The 15,804-nt window shown below is 42.8% G+C and overlaps 1 protein-coding gene across 1 annotated transcript in view; it reads left to right on the top strand.

The window, feature by feature from the left end:
* The window catches only part of BAZ1B (bromodomain adjacent to zinc finger domain 1B), a 32,935-nt gene that overhangs the window by 4,689 nt on the left and 12,442 nt on the right, over positions 1-15,804 (top strand). Inside the window, exons 2-11 of the mRNA XM_060259561.1 lie at positions 4,162-4,278; positions 5,105-5,249; positions 5,527-5,728; positions 6,511-6,632; positions 6,907-7,104; positions 9,405-11,067; positions 11,947-12,085; positions 12,412-12,560; positions 13,130-13,244; positions 14,557-14,655. Of these exons, the coding sequence (XP_060115544.1) occupies positions 4,162-4,278; positions 5,105-5,249; positions 5,527-5,728; positions 6,511-6,632; positions 6,907-7,104; positions 9,405-11,067; positions 11,947-12,085; positions 12,412-12,560; positions 13,130-13,244; positions 14,557-14,655 (2,949 nt within the window). The remainder of the gene's footprint in view (positions 1-4,161; positions 4,279-5,104; positions 5,250-5,526; positions 5,729-6,510; positions 6,633-6,906; positions 7,105-9,404; positions 11,068-11,946; positions 12,086-12,411; positions 12,561-13,129; positions 13,245-14,556; positions 14,656-15,804) is intronic.

Below are 15,804 nucleotides of genomic sequence, written 5' to 3'. Positions count from 1 at the left end.
TCTCCACTCTCAGAATGATGGGTCAGATGGGTCTCTGGTCTGATTAAATATTTTTTGTTTCTACTCGAAACTTCTGTGTCTCTTTAGTGGATATTGGGATGGTGGTAGATTTGTTACCACATACCATGTGTAGCCCTTCAACCGCTGGTGAATCTATGTTTTGTTTTTCTTCTTGTGTTTTGTTGAGATGTAGTTTGAGGAAACACTTGGCCACTGTTGGTATATTTATAATTGTTAACAGCCAGATGTTAACCCAGAGACATACAGTGATTACCCAGAGACACACAGTGATTACTTTATAGTGTATTAGCAAACATTTATCCCAAACAGACCCTTTGCATGTTTGGGCCTAGAATGGAAAAGTTCTATTCCCTCAATGAGTTTTGATGTTTTAGTTGAGATTTGAATATCCATCTGAATCTTCCACTTTGCTTATTGATGTGATGTTCAAGGAAAGTTGTGATATAAGAAATAATCACCGTAACAGCAAATACTTTTTGTTGCTCTATTAAGTTCTGTAATCTTCAGCAGATATGTTGCAGTTATGCTGGTGCTACTCAGTATCAAAAGGAGCTAGATCCATATAGGCCCAGTTGTTAATTTAGTATGTGCACAAGGTAAAAGCTTTGTGTTCTCTCCTTCTTCCTTCTTTGTCTTGTACCTAAGAGAGCCCCTTTTCCATGACTCAGCGCTCTGCTCCCCCCCCCCCCCCCACCAGTCCTCATCTGTTGGGTCATCCTCAGCTATTCCTCACTGACCCTTTTCAGGGGAAGGGTGACAGGTGCAAGGAAAGGCGCTTTTTTGTTGCAGATCTGTAGCAACGTTTGTGATGCTGAAAGAACGACTACTTCATAGTATAGTGCATTTACTGATTTTTTTTCATGTTTAGTATATCCATTCTGTGAAATTGGAGCCCTCTGATTCAAGACCACACGCAGAGAACTACAATAAGACACAAATCTGTCCACAGTAAACATACTGGTTGCATTTTAATATTAGTATTAGCAGCTATGAAATTCTAACCATCACAACAAGGTAGGAAAAAGTCACACATGCCTGCAATTGAAGCTAGTAATTCACAGGCTAGATTGGGGAGGGCAGGCTGCTGTATGAATGTGTCAAGATAGCTAAAATGTTTTATTAAAACAGTGATCCTGAATAAGTAATATGTGATGTGCATTCGCTTATGGATAAGCTGAGCATCTGTTGTGTGGAGAGTATGTTGGTTGGGATGACACTTTGCAGAAAGGGAAACATTAAAGAGTGTAATAGACACTGACCAAGTCCATATTCTGAAAGTTCCAGATTTTTGCAATAGTACATAACTGCACAATGAAGTCATAGACATGTCAGTGATGTAAAAGTAGGTATGTGATTCGCCAAAAAATGTTGCTGTGTGAGTTTGTGCTAGTTGCATGTGCATCCATGGGCTCAGAGTCTGAAAATGGCTGTGGAGGAGTATATACATTTATGTGTCATGTTTGAGGTCCTATGTAACCCTCTAGAAAGTAGAAGTCCAACAAAGTATGTGTGCTTAATGAATGGTTTAAGAATGTAGGGTTGCATGTCCTTACACTGATCAACAATACCTACAGAAAGGCATATGTATACTAGAATCCTGGAAAGCAAACACATAGTCATCCAGCCTATAGAGATTTGTGTAATGTGAGAGCAATTCTTGAGGAAGCCTTTGAAACTTAGAGAAGTAGTTCAGTCAGATTACTGGGGGTGGGGTGGCAGCACTTCTGTGCCTTTTGCAGCTTCTTCCTCTTTTGTATGACTTGCAGGAGCAAAACAATTAATGAAGATAAGCAAATATATACAATTCAGTACACAGCCCTGGATTCAGTTCCATTTCAGGGAACTGATGTGGAAGTAAGGGCTAATGCTTCTGAACTCAGGTTCTCGCTCTTCCATCTTTTTGCTGACTCCTTAAGTCTCTCATTTCTCATTCACAGAACACTCAATTAAAGGCTTAACCTTGGCCGCTATTGGCTGTGTTCAAATAGAAAGGTGTTAGCAGCCCTTCTGAGAGAGGCTTGGATTCTGGTGAGTCTCTGTGGGAAAGAAATGGTTGTAATCATTGTGTCTGAGGGACACATACTCTGTATTCTTTGATCAGGAGCTGCTGTTTGGATGCAGGCATGGAGGGTTTGGCTTTTGGGTTGAAACTCTGGGATTTTAGTTTGCCTATACCGTTCATAGCAATTGCAGGCTTATTCAAAATGTATCTGTTTAAAAACAAGTTTACCGTAAATTTCCCCAAATTGCTCAAGATACTTTATAGGATGAAGTTAAATGAAAATGTTAAAAAAATACAACAGTGGAATAAAATTTCCAGAACAGATCACACAGAGACCTGCCTTGGGTTAGTCCCTTCTTATATCCACATGGTGACGCTTGCAGTGAAGCCCAAATGTTTGGCTAGGACCTCCAGCGTTTGATCTGTCCTGTGTGTGTGGTAGTGGTAGGCTTTCTGTTGCCATACACAGGGAACATAGTCATAAAATAACATCACTTGTATGAAAGCTGTTCAGTGTGGTTTGTGCTTATTATGCACATAGAGGTGGTTTCACTGGCTGGCTTTCACTGCTGACTTTCTTTTACTGATTATATATTGCAGGGGTGGCCAACGGTAGCTCTCCAGATGTTTTTTTGCCTACAACTCCCATCAGCCCCAGCCAACATGGCCAATGGCTGGGGCTGATGGGAGTTGTAGGCAAAAAAAAAAATCTGGAGAGCTACCATTGGCCACCCCTGATATATTGTATTTGACAGCTTGTCCCTTCACTGCCATACAAAGCAAGTGTATGTGCATGGTGAAGTGGTTTCTTTGACCATGACTGGTTTAGAAAATGCAAATTGGGCTTCCTCACCCAGCTAGAAAGCAAGTGTGACTTCTTTAGTGAAGTACTTTTAATATATCCTGCTGAATAGCTGTTGTCTTTACACTGCTCTGTTGCTTCTGCCTGAGAACAACTTACTTTTCCCCAGTGGTCCATAATTTAGAGTAGGGGTGTCGAACTCATTTGTTATGAGGGCTGGATCTGACATAAATGAGCCCTTGCTAGACATGTGTGTATCTATTTAAGATTAGGTAGCAGAGATTTAAACTTTTTAAAGGACACAGAAAACACTACTAAAGTTTTTTTTAAACTTAAAATAAAACATGCTTAAAACATGAGCACTTGTTGACCTTAAAGGTGCTTTCTTTGTAGGACAAAGGAAGCTCTGGCTCTTTCCCTCCGTCCCCAGGGGACCAGGAGGTGGAGGAGCCTCAACCAACGGAGAAAATCGAGGTTTTGCTCTGAGGCTCCTGTGCAATTGAGCAAGCCTAGCAAAAGAAGCTGAGATGCAAAAGGAAGCAAGAGAGAGGGAAAAGGAAGCAGACAAGAGCCAGTTGCTCAGGGGCCTGATAGGAGTCCTCCAGGGGCCTGATTTGGCCCCTGGGCTGCATTTTTGATGCCCCTGATTTAGAGTATTGTTGTAGGCCATCTTCTGTGGTGCATAATTGCAAGTGCATTATGCGTTATCTATGTTTTTCCCTTTTTCTCTCCTCATTTCTCACCAAACTGCCTAGTTTTATACAATTTATTGGAAATTAGGTGGCCATGAAATCTTGTGCTGCACAAAATGGTCTTTAAGTTGCCATACAGAACCTTTTACCTTCTTAGCCACACTTTGTGAGCATCCATAATGTGCAGTTTAATTGGCTTTGCTATGGGCATGGTTTTTTGAGGGGTTTTTTTGCAGCAGTTTATCTTGGAGATTACTGTTAACAAGACATTTGGCAAGTTTAGGAGTGATCCTGTTGTAACCTCTGCATTCCCAGTGGTATCAAATGCAGTGTATACCCTTTAAGCAACTTAACTGGGGGAAACTGAAGTTTCCAACAGATCAAAAATCATATCAAGCACAAAGCTTCTGTGTACTCTTGACACTTGCAGTTTCAGTGGTTCTTTCTCGAACTGGAATTTGAATTCCATGTGTGCATGTGTTGGGTCTGTGTTCATGTGGTGTTTATAGCATCTGTGTTTCTGTACATCTAGATATCAGTATTGCACTGGGCTATCAGTGGGTTATTGTTTTCATGTGTGGGCAGGGTCTTTGGTTTTGGTTTCCCGTTTGTTACCTTGTTTTCCTGAGCTGTTGCTCCTTCAGAGAGTATGAAGCACGGCTGGAGAAATATAACCAACGAATATGGACCTGCAAAAGCACAGGAAGCAGTCAGCTGACACACAAGGAAGCCTGGGAGGAAGAGCAGGAAGTTGCAGAGCTGTAAGTAGCGGAGTCCAAGGCATCTGTTAGAGTGTGGTGTATGTCCTTCCTGTAGGGGTGGTGGCATGTGTGGCAAGTCAAGATGAGCCATGGTTAAGCAAAGCTTCAGAGGAAATGAGAATCCCTTTTAACTGCCTGGGGCAAGAATATCCATTTGAAGACTGTTAGAGTTGGGATGTCCATCTTTTATTGTTGGTGCATGTTTGGTAAACCTGTCAGGCTGTGAGTTTAGCACTGATGTGGTGGAATCTTCTCCCACCAAGAAAGTTTCCTACCCGTAGCTTTCTGTTCCGGATACTATTTTTTTTTAAGCCAAGGAACTTCTGTGGAGTTAGAGCTCGCAGCCCCCTCTGAGGATGCAGCTTCATGATACAGAAAAGTCTAGTCTCTGCCTCACTGAAATCAGCTGCAAGCTGTAAAAGAAAATATGGGATGTAGAGGATTGCAGAATGATGCATATGTAGTGAACATGATTGCTGTTCACAAGCTTTCCTCTTGTCATGTGAGAGAATCTGAATCTTACTGTTCATATTTTATAGTTATATAATGCAGAAACCAGATCAGGTCTGTATAATTCCCATAAGGAAATATGTTAAAGCTTTCCCTCTATATAAGATGAGAACTGCTAGCAGCTTGACTAAATTTCTTTATCTAGATCCAAGGAACTTCCTACATGATCATTTTTATAGTAACTGGTATTATTATTGGTTGGGAGATGTTTTGGGAGTAACTTTTTCTGTTTAATAAATATCTTTGTTCCTGACAGCATGCTGTTTTAACTGACCGTGCTCTCTGTTCATTCTTGTAATCTTCATGTATCTACCAGCTTGAAGGAGGAATTCCCAGTTTGGTACGAGAAACTTGTCTTGGAAATGGTCCACCATAATACAATCTCTTTAGAAAAGTTGGTAGACACTGCCTGGCTGGAGATTATGACCAAGTTTGCTGTAGGAGAAGAGTGTGACTTTGAGGTAAGGCCTTGTTGGGAAAAAAACTGAGCTAGCATGTATGGTTTCTGGAACTACAAGTAGCAATCAGTTGCTCATAGAAAGGTGGAGAGAAACAAAACTGGATTCCAGAGACATATTTTGTAATAATTAGGCTCAAAATCTCTAGGTGGGAGAATGCTTTTTCAGGGCAAGATAGGTGGCATGATGAGGATTTGAGCCCAGTAGTGTCCTTAGTGTGAGTAGGTCCTCTGCCTTAATGTGTCTGTCTAGCTCCAATTTACTAACCTTTTCCATTCAGGTTGGGAAGGACAAGATTCTGCGGGTGAAGGTGGTGAAAATACATCCTCTGGAAAAGGTGACAGAAGAGGAAGCTGCTGAGAAGAAAGCCAATGGAGCTTGTGATTCACCCTCCAGTGATAAAGAGAATTCTAGCCAGGTAGTTCAGGACAACCAAAAGGAGCTGGCCTTGAAGGAAGACGAGAACAGGAGAGAGAGCCTGAGTGAGTAGCAAGCCATAGCCTTATCTATTGGATACTTGTTAGGTCCTCCTTTAAAAAGCAGCAGGCCCTGTAATTGTGTGTGTTGATCCCAGGGTGTTGCCAGTTGTCTTGTTGGTTAACTACTAGATTGGTCCACTCGCACTGAATGGACAAGTCGTGAAACATTCTGTGAAACCAAAAGGATTTTGTTATGGATACAGTATGAATACTGTGTGCAAGGAGATTTCTTCACATCTAGTTTCTTAGAGAAGGTTCTTTTCAATGTGCAGTTTTTGCCACAGCTTCATGTACAGGTACTTGGACAGGAGTGTTAGAGGAACCCAACATATGGAACTTGTGTTGGGAAACTTTTATATTCTAATAAAAGAGATGGTGTATTTCTTTTAGTAGGCATTGTAGTTATTGGGGCAGACTTGTAAGTTCATGGATGTGAACTTCTCATGGATGTGAACTTCTCATTGGGTGAATCTTCATCCCTGTCAGTTCTGATTTCTTGCAGACTAAATGACGACAGTCTTCTCAAATATTTCAGCAGCAGTGTACCTCACCAATGGCACTTGAACATGCTACTAAACTTTTTTGACTGAAATCATTGTCAGGTCCTTGCCTAAACTCCTTTTTTGAAACCCTTTGAGTAGACAGACAAGACTGCAGATCCCTCTGGTATTAAAGTGAGCCTCTGTCCTTTGGTGGTGCTTCTGTTAATGCTTCTCAAGCATTTGTTAATGCTAGATCCGTTGCAGTGCTGCATTGCTAACTCTGTTCCTTTTATGATTGGTCAGGTGACCGTGCACGCAGGTCTCCACGGAAATTGCCTACATCTCTGAAGAAGGAAGAGAAGAAATGGGTTCCTCCAAAGTTCTTGCCTCACAAATATGATGTCAAGTTGCAAAATGAAGACAAGGTGAGGGATTTTTTTTTTTTACTGTGCATTTTGGATGAAGAATTAAGGAGGCTTACTGAGTTGGCAAGGAGAGTTCAAAGCAGCTCGTATTAATGATAATGCCACCTAAACCTTTTATGCTGCTTCTGGGCCAAGGACTACTTAAAAGTAACTGTGTCTATTTTAAACAGCAAGGTCTAACGCCAGAAGTTGGCTAAAGGCATGCTGCCTTATTGGGAGCTACTTGCTAAAGAATGAATACCTAAAGAAAGACTTTCTTTCTTTGTCCTTCAAGATCATCAGCAATGTGCCAGTGGACAGCTTAATTCGTACTGAGCGGCCACCAAACAAGGAGATCCTGCGTTATTTCATCCGCCACAATGCACTTCGGGCTGGGATGGGTGAGAATGCCCCCTGGGTGGTTGAGGATGAATTGGTGAAGAAATACTCCCTTCCCAGCAAGTTTAGCGACTTCTTGCTTGACCCACATAAGGTAAGAGCTGTATGGGATGTGGGTTGGAGAAAGAATGGGTGAATCTTGGTCTTCTGCTAAGTGGGATTTGACATCTGCATTTTCTGATTCCTTTGCCTTTCTGAAGAGCAGACCATTGAAGACCTGTGAAAGCCAATCATGTGTCTAGGATGGCTAAATGTTGAGTCTTCATTATGTTTCACGCTGCTGGTCTCCACTAGAGAAGTCAGGGAGGCCTGTTTTGAGTCTATGGGAGTCCAGCTCTGTGTAGAACTACTTATTGATTTCCATGCTCTTGGAAAATAGTAACTCTGCAAAGTTGCCCTGCAGGTCTCCTTTCTTTTTCTTTAGTGGTTTTCAGCCTACCACGGGGGATTCCTTCAGAGGCAGGGAAGGGTCAGCAATTTCCACTGTAGAGCTCAAATATTGTTCCATTCTCTTGTCCCTCAGCCTTTCCTATGAGAGCTGGCTGCTGAATCAAATTATGTCTTGTTGCACAGAAGCCAAAATATTACCAGAGCTTTTTAAAAGTAGAGATGCATGAGGATGTTTGTCCAAAGAGCTGTTTCTTAAAATGTTTATTCACAACCATGTTTAATGGTGCTGAGGGTGGCTCTGACCTGGATAGCCCAAGCTAGCCTGATCTCAGAAGCTAACCACGGTCAGCCTGGTGAGCATTTGGATGGGATACCGTTGCGAAATACTAGGGTGGCTATATAGAGGCAGGCAATGACAAACCACCTCTGTTCATTTCTTGCCCATTAAGGGGCTGTCATGAGTCAGTTGCAATTTAATGACATTAAAAATGTGGAATGGCTCCACAGTGGAGTTCTTAACTCTAGTCTGCTGTAAATTCTTTAAAATGCCAGCTTCACAGCAGGAAGCAGGGGTGCAAACTAGGCACATGCCATGCTGCAAGTGGGACTGCGTTTGAAGTAATACCCTTTGTTTGGGTGCTTTGCATGAATCAACACAGGACAGAGTAGGTAGGGCTGATCCATTCAAGTAGCTGAGAGGAGGATGGCTTGGAGACCCATCCACTCTTCATTGTGCTTGAAAATACCTGTAGATCCAGGCAGTCCCATGTTTTGGAGATGTTATGGGAACAATTTAAAGTGGCCTGATATTTATTTCATTGCTTTCCTCATACCCCATCTTCCTCGCTAAGTTGGGACTCAAAGCAACTTACGTTCTGCTATTCTCTATTGTTATTTTCAGAATAGCCTCTTGAATAGGTTAGGCTGAGAGCACATGACTGGCCCAAAGTAACCCAATGGACAGAGTGGGAACTCAAAGCTAGGTCCCCCAGATTCTGGCTTAGAACAGGCTATGATGTGCACATAGGTCATCCTGATGCTGCACTGTCCAAAATTCTTATTCCAGAGATGTAAAAAAGAGTACTATGTCTCCTTGGTGGTAATATCTTTTCCTTGGCCTGGTCTTCTACCTGTGCATATTATTTCTTGATCTTTTCCCTGCATATAAGCTATTGCTTAATCTGCTGTGATAATAAGAACATAAGAGAAGCCATGTTAGATCAGGCCAATGGCCCATCCAGTCCAACATTCTGTGTCACACAGCAGCCAAATATACACACACACACACACACACACACACACACACATTGTGGCTAATTAGTGCCTTTGTCTTCTGCACTCCTGTTTTGTAATGTTAATAATAGAGGCCACTCTGGGTGATCCTGAATTCTTCAGTCAGATCTCTGCAGGGACAACTCGACTGATTCAGTTAACATCTAGCAGGCTGCTGTAGTGGGGGGTGGTTTTGCTGTAATTGACCTATATCAGCATCAGAAGTGTTGTGACAAGGGAAATTAATAACAGCAAGCAAAGTCTGGAAGGTATCGCACATTTTGCTCCTGTTCAGAGATTATAGTCAAGATGGTTACAAGCAAAATGTCTTGTACATTGTGTACCGTGTTATGTTGTGGTGTTGGTTCTTATATAATCTGGATGTGTTAGCCGGCCAGAACAAGCTAGGTAAAGAGTTTGGGTTGCTACTGCTGCGAAATGTTTACGGTGTGGTCTGAAAGTCTTCACTGTATTTCACTAAGTTCCCAGTTGGGAATGGCTTCAGTGTTTTTGGGCAGGCAGCATCCTGAGTCAATGTGATTTTGTATACCATTTGTTTCTTGCCTGTTGACCCAAAGCTGGCATTTGGTAGCACTTTAGCAACTCCAAAAAACAACTTGTTAATTTCCCCAAAACAAATACCAGCTCTGTAAAGATCATTCCTTATCTGTTTTTTTTCCTTTTCCCCCCAAATGCAAGTGCTTATCTCCTTCCTCTTATTTTCAATTCCAGTACCTAACTCTGAATCCTTCAACCAAGAGGAAGAGCTCTGCATCAGGTGATCAGAAGGCTTCCAAAAAACCGAAATTAGATGGCTCTTCTCCAGGCCAGGGATTGAATCCTTCGCTGTGGTGCAGCGTGCAGTTAAAGAAGTCTGATATGGGCTCCCTGCTGAAAATGAAGAACTTCAAAACCCCCAAATCCCCTGCAGAGGAGTTAGAGGAGATGATGCAAATGATGTCATCTGGTAACTTCAGCAGGAAGCGGCTGGGGAAGTCCTTGGATCCAAAGCAGAGAAATAAAAAGCTATTGAATGGGCAGAAGTCTTCAGGGAAGCCCAGATCCCCCAAGAAGGACTCCAAGATGAAAATGAAGCAGATGACATTGCTGGACATGACAAAGGGCACCCCCAAGGTATCAAGAGCACCAAGGAGTTCGGGGGGAACTCCCAGGTCCTCCAGTAAACCCCCAAAGCACCTCCCACCGGCAGCACTCCACCTCATTGCCTACTACAAGGAGAACAAAGACCGTGAGGACAAGAAAAGTGCCCTTTCCTGCATCATTTCCAAGACTGCTCGGCTGCTCTCCAGCGAGGATCGTGCCCGACTTCCTGAGGAGTTGCGGGGTATTGTGCAAAAGCGCTATGAACTGCTGGAGCACAGGAAAAAATGGGCCTCCATGACTGAGGAGCAGCGAAAGGAATACATGAAGAAGAAGCGGGAGAAGCTGAAGGAGAAGCTGAAGGAGCGAGCCAAAGAGCGGCGGGAGAAGGAGATGATGGAGAAGCTGGAGAAGCAGAAGCGCTACGAAGACCAGGACCTCAAAGGGAAGAACCTGCCTACCTTTAAACTAGTGGATACACCAGAAGGTCTCCCCAATACCCTCTTTGGGGATGTGGCCATGGTGGTAGAATTCCTCAGCTGCTATTCAGGGCTCCTGCTGCCAGATGCTCAGTACCCCATTACTGCAGTCTCTCTCATGGAAGCTCTTTGTGCAGAGAAGGGAGGATTTTTGTACTTGAACAGAATTCTGGTCATTCTGTTGCAGACCCTTCTGCAAGATGAGATTGCAGAAGACTACCGTGAATTGGGGATGAAGCTGTCAGAGATCCCCCTCACTTTGCATTCAGTTTCTGAGCTGGTGCGTCTTTGTCTCCGTAAGTCAGACGTGCAGGAGGAAAGTGTTGCTTCAGAGCTCGCGGAGGAGAACAAAGACCTGGCGGCCTTTGAGGACAACGAAGTGCAGGATGAGTTCTTGGAAAAACTGGAGACCTCAGAATTTTTTGACCTGAGCTCTGAGGAGAAGCTGCAGATCCTGGCTGCACTCTGTCACCGGATCCTAATGACCTACTCGGTGCAGGATCACGTGGAAGCAAAACAGCAGATGTCGGCTGAGCTGTGGAAAGAGCGGCTGGCGATGCTGAAGGAGGAGAACGACAAGAAAAGGGCAGAGAAGCAGAAGCGGAAAGAGATGGTGGCCAAGAACAAGGAGAATGGGAAGGAGGAGAATGGCCTGGGCAAGGGGGAGAAGAAGAAAGTGGAAGGGGAGAAAGCAGTCAAGGCAGAACAGCGAGCAGAGATTGAAGCTGAGGACATGATCAGTGCTGTCAAAAGCAGGAGGCTGCTGGCCATCCAGGCCAAGAAAGAGAAGGAGCAGCAGGAGATTCAGATGAGAGGTAGTTATGTGGGGTGTGTAAGATCCAGAAGAGCCACAGTAGAAAGTGGGCTGGCAGCTGAGTCACACACTCCACTACATACTAGATTGTCAGGCTTTGCAGTGCCCTAAAGGGAAGGGTGGGGTGGGGGTAGAATTTGTCCCAGCTCCAAGGGGGGTCCTTGGTGCTATTTGAGCATAGGAGCAGGCAGCTGTGAGCTGTGTAACCAGATGTTCCCCTTAAGTGCGTTGACTATAGAAGTCCTTCCAGGAGGGAATGCTGCACTGTCAGAAGTTTGGATGCTATCGTACTGCTTGTTGTCAACCTGTCTTGGTTTTCAGGATAGCCTAATTGCCATTCCCCATTCTACCCATGAGAGCCAGTTTGGTGTAGTGGTTAAGTGTCTGCTTCACACACGTTACATTGCTTACTATCCATCAAGTTAATATGTGAATGGATTCTATTGAAGAGGATTGTTTGAACAGAACTTTGAGTACTTTTGTGATTGGTGATGGATGCTTTTTTTTACCAACCTGGAACTTGTGTGCAAATGAGCCCCAACTTTGTGGTCGGCATCCCTCTCTAAAATTAATGTGGGTGTGGCATTGTTTCTGTGTTCTTACTGTGTTATCTTTATTTTCTGAGCTGCCTCTAGTAGCTAGAGTCTGAAGAGACACTATATAATATCTTGAGGTGGCTTGCAAAATAAAAACTATAATAAAAATAATAAAATTACTAATATAAAAACTAGCCATAAAAAACATTACACATCCTAAAGTGAGAGAGAATCCTGCTGTGTTGTAGCCTGTTAGCTAACTGTTCGCTTTAAGCTACGATAATACTAATCTTGTCTGCGGGAAGGGAGAGCTAACAACTTTCCTCCTCTCCCCTCCCCATCAGTGAAACTTGAAAAAGAAGCAGAAGAAGAGAGAATCCGCAAGCATAAAGCTGCAGCTGAGAAGGCTTTTCAGGATGGCATTGCCAAAGCCAAGCTGGTGATGCGCAGGACGCCGATAGGCACAGACCGTAACCACAACAGGTACAAAAGAGGGAAGTGGCTGTGAGAGATTACCATGCTTTCAAACATGGGTGACAACTAGATCTGCCATATGAACTGAGTATTGTGGCTGGTAGTAGGTCCTGTCTGAGAGCATTGTAACTTTGTAGGACTGTTAAATTGGGCCATTGGATTTCTCTCTGGTCTAGAGAAGCTGCCCTAGAGTACTAATAAGGTGCCTTGACCCATCATAGCTGACTGCATTCCCTCCCCCCCCCCCCCATTGCCACCACAGCAATTTGGCATTTGCCGAGGGAGGAGGGAGATTAGTTTTTGCTTCTCTCATACCTAATATGTGGTTTCTCTAGGTACTGGCTCTTCTCTGATGAGGTTCCTGGTTTATTCATAGAGAAAGGTTGGGTACATGATGGTATAGACTATAGTTTCACACCTCCCTCTGTGGAGGAGGAGGAAGAAGAGGGGGATGAAGACGAGGAAGATGATGATTACCAACAAGGTAAGATGGGGCATGTTTCTAGCTGTTTTAGGCAAGAAGCTGAGTATTGGCATTGTATTATATTAGTAACAAAAATAAAGTGGAATGTTAAGCACAAAATTTCAATTACCTTAGGAAAATGTTTCATGGAAGTGTGATACAGACAGTGTCCTATGAAGTTCAAGATTTTAGCTGCCTTTCCAAAGTGAACAAATTTTGTTCATATCCTGGATCTTAGGTTTTGTCTAATCCAAATTAACATTATAAGGAAATCATATTTCAGCATTTGACAGTTTCCTCTGTGTAAATCTTCACTGATACTGTGGCCCCACAGAAGCAGTGATATGTGTCTTGTTGTATGTAAGACTCTATTCCAAAACTGTGACCAGCGTCTGTAGTGAAATAGTACTTCTTCCCTTTCTTTGGGAGGTGGGATCAAACAATGTAGCAGATTACTGGCCTGCTAATCACAACCTTGAATTTTTCAGGCCACTATAGCTTAGGTTTTGACTTGACTCTCAAATGGTAATGGGTAGTAGAGGCTCTCTGGATGGGGCTGCCTCTCATCTTTTTGTGTTTGGTGTTTACAGATATGCAGGAGTCCCTGGTGGAAGGCAGTGTATTGAATGTTCCGCATTCTGTAACCTTGCATGTCCCAGAAGTTCCCATTGAGACTACCATCCCCAAACAGGGACAGAATCTATGGTAAGCTCTTGTGACTGTTGGCAAGAATGTTTGCCACAGGGAATACTGTCATCTTGAATTGGTGGCAGTTGTATTTGAGACACAGATGTCTGGACACGGTATGACAAATGTTCAAATGAGGAGTTGTTTGAATTTCTTTCTGGGCATAATATTAGAAAGCTCTCTTGCACGCAAGAATCAAAGCAAACCTGAAGAGCAGGCCCCCTGGGTTTGAGAAATGCTTTGTTTTTGTGTATGCTGCTTTTTGAGGGTGGGCGGGAGAATGGGACCATGCCACAATGCTTCTGAAGTCACCTTCCAACTGCTTTCAGAAACAGTTCTCAGCTATTGAAATGGAAAATCTTTTGAGTGCATCCTTCTGCTGATGTTGGCTTTGGCGTGTGCCCTCATCTTCCCCAAGTTCTTGCTTCTGACACACACCAGTGCTGCTAAATCAGTGGCTTAGAGTGGGGTTAACCTTTTCAAGATGCTGTCGTCAGTGGAAGCTTGAGAGCTTCACTGATCCTTTCCTGTATGCATCCTGTGACTCATCCTTCATCTGATGAAATAGGCAAACTGGTGCCACTGATACTCTTTGTGGAAATGCTAATTTTTTTTGTGCATGTGACTCTTAATAGTAAGATTTGAGCTGTTTAAAATCTCTCGCGTGGCTTGGTTTGATCTAGTTACTGCTACTCTGTGAACTGTTGATACTTCCTAGCTACATTTAATCATTTAATCTGGGTGAATTGCTTTATCTACCTGAACTTTTGTACTTTGATTAAATGTAACATTTTTTAAAATGGGTAAAAGTTTTGTAGAAGGTTGGAACTCTTTCCCTGAAGGGCATAAGTCATTCTCTTCAGCTGGAGTCTTTTTTATTCTCCATCTGAGCGGTTCCACTTTTAGATTGCAGTGCTCATATACTTCTCCACCAGCAGGGGGTAGTTGCTAGCAGTAATGTTTGCATGAGAAGTCATGTCCCAGCTGATGGATCCAGAACAATGGCTTAGAATTGGTTGCGTCCCCTGCCCCAACTTAGTTGGCTTAAAACAATTAATATGGTTTTAAGTATGCCTAAACAAAAGAGCAATGTGGCACACTGCAAATTTGTTAGAGTGCTAGGCATGAGCTGTATGCTGAGACATAAGGTGATAGTTCTGTGATCTTGCTTGTATGTGTCTCTGAAGGTGGCTTTTGAAACCAGCTCTCACCTAGTGGAGCTTATAAGACTTGTCATGATTTCCTGTAGCCTGGTTCTAATGCCAGCTTGCCTGCCTCCTTGTAGATGGATTTTTATTACTTCTGACACTGGCATTGATCTCATCTCCAGGTTTCTCTGCGACACCCAGAAAGAACTGGATGAGCTCCTTGATTGTTTGCATCCACAGGGTATCAGAGAGAGCCAGTTGAAAGAACGGCTGCAGAAAAGGTGGGGATATTGTCTGCTTTTGTGTAGCCCATTGAAGGAAACCACCCGCGCTGAGCTTTCCTTCACACTTAAGGGGCAAAGGCTTCTTGAATGATGTGGTACTTGAATGCACTCTTTGCAAGGGTGGGGAGAGATTTTTACCTGGGTGGTAAGCAATGTTCCCTCTAAGCTGCAGTCTTGTGAGCAAAAAATCTACTTGGTGAGCTACTGGCATTAAAGTTGTGAGCTCTTGCATAAATTAGCGTGCTCTGGAGCCATCCTTCCTGAGCTATGTCAAAAATGTGTGAGCTGGAGGCTAAAAATCTGTGAGCTAACTCGGCTTAGAGGGAACACTGGCAGTCAGGTATATTTGTGTCTCTTGTGTAGAGATGTAAACATCCTGAAAATTTTGAAGTCATGAAGAAAAACCAATTTTTTCCTGTTTTCCTGAATTTTGGGGGGGGGAACTGAAATATTTGATATTTTTCTGTTAAACTTATTTTACTACTTTACCAATGTAAAATGCATCATTGATGATTTAGCAAATGAAATTGTGCTAACTATGCCCAGTACTAGAGAGAAAGAGAGTTGCAAATTGCACTTTAAGCTGCACGTGAGGACACTCAATCTTAGGTATCTGAGTAGTAATGAAAAAATAAAAGCTGAAATTAGAAGCCAAATTTTGTAGTAAAGAAAAGAGTATTATTTGCAAGGCATAGAAACAGTTTCCTGCACAGTAGATACTGCTAGCATCATACATCACTATCACATTTAGCTTTATAATGTTGAAAATATTGAACTTTCTAGTATATTTTAATACATTATACATTATGTTGTCAGAAATTATGCACATTAGATGTTCTTGGAAATATGTTTATGTACACAGTATACATAGGAATTACCAATTACCAAACATGTCCTTAGTAAACACAGGAGAAACCTTGCATGTCCTCCCACGTCCAAATTTTTCCAGGTGTTTTTTTCCTGGGTCTTTTTTCTAGTCCTCTCTGCATGGCTTTGCCAATACTACACTGTGCATTTTTGATAAGAAATGGTTTATAGGTGGTCCAGTCTTCGATACCTTGGCCAGATGTTTGTGGATTGGTTAAGATTACTGACAGCCTCTCAGTAGCCTTATGACTTAACTAAAAAATCATTCTTTTTTATGAA

Source organism: Heteronotia binoei, chromosome 18 (assembly GCF_032191835.1).
Source record: "Heteronotia binoei isolate CCM8104 ecotype False Entrance Well chromosome 18, APGP_CSIRO_Hbin_v1, whole genome shotgun sequence".
Taxonomy (NCBI): Eukaryota; Metazoa; Chordata; class Lepidosauria; order Squamata; family Gekkonidae; genus Heteronotia; species Heteronotia binoei.
Note: the sequence above shows the minus strand (reverse complement) of the source record. Positions and strands in the feature narration are given on the sequence as shown.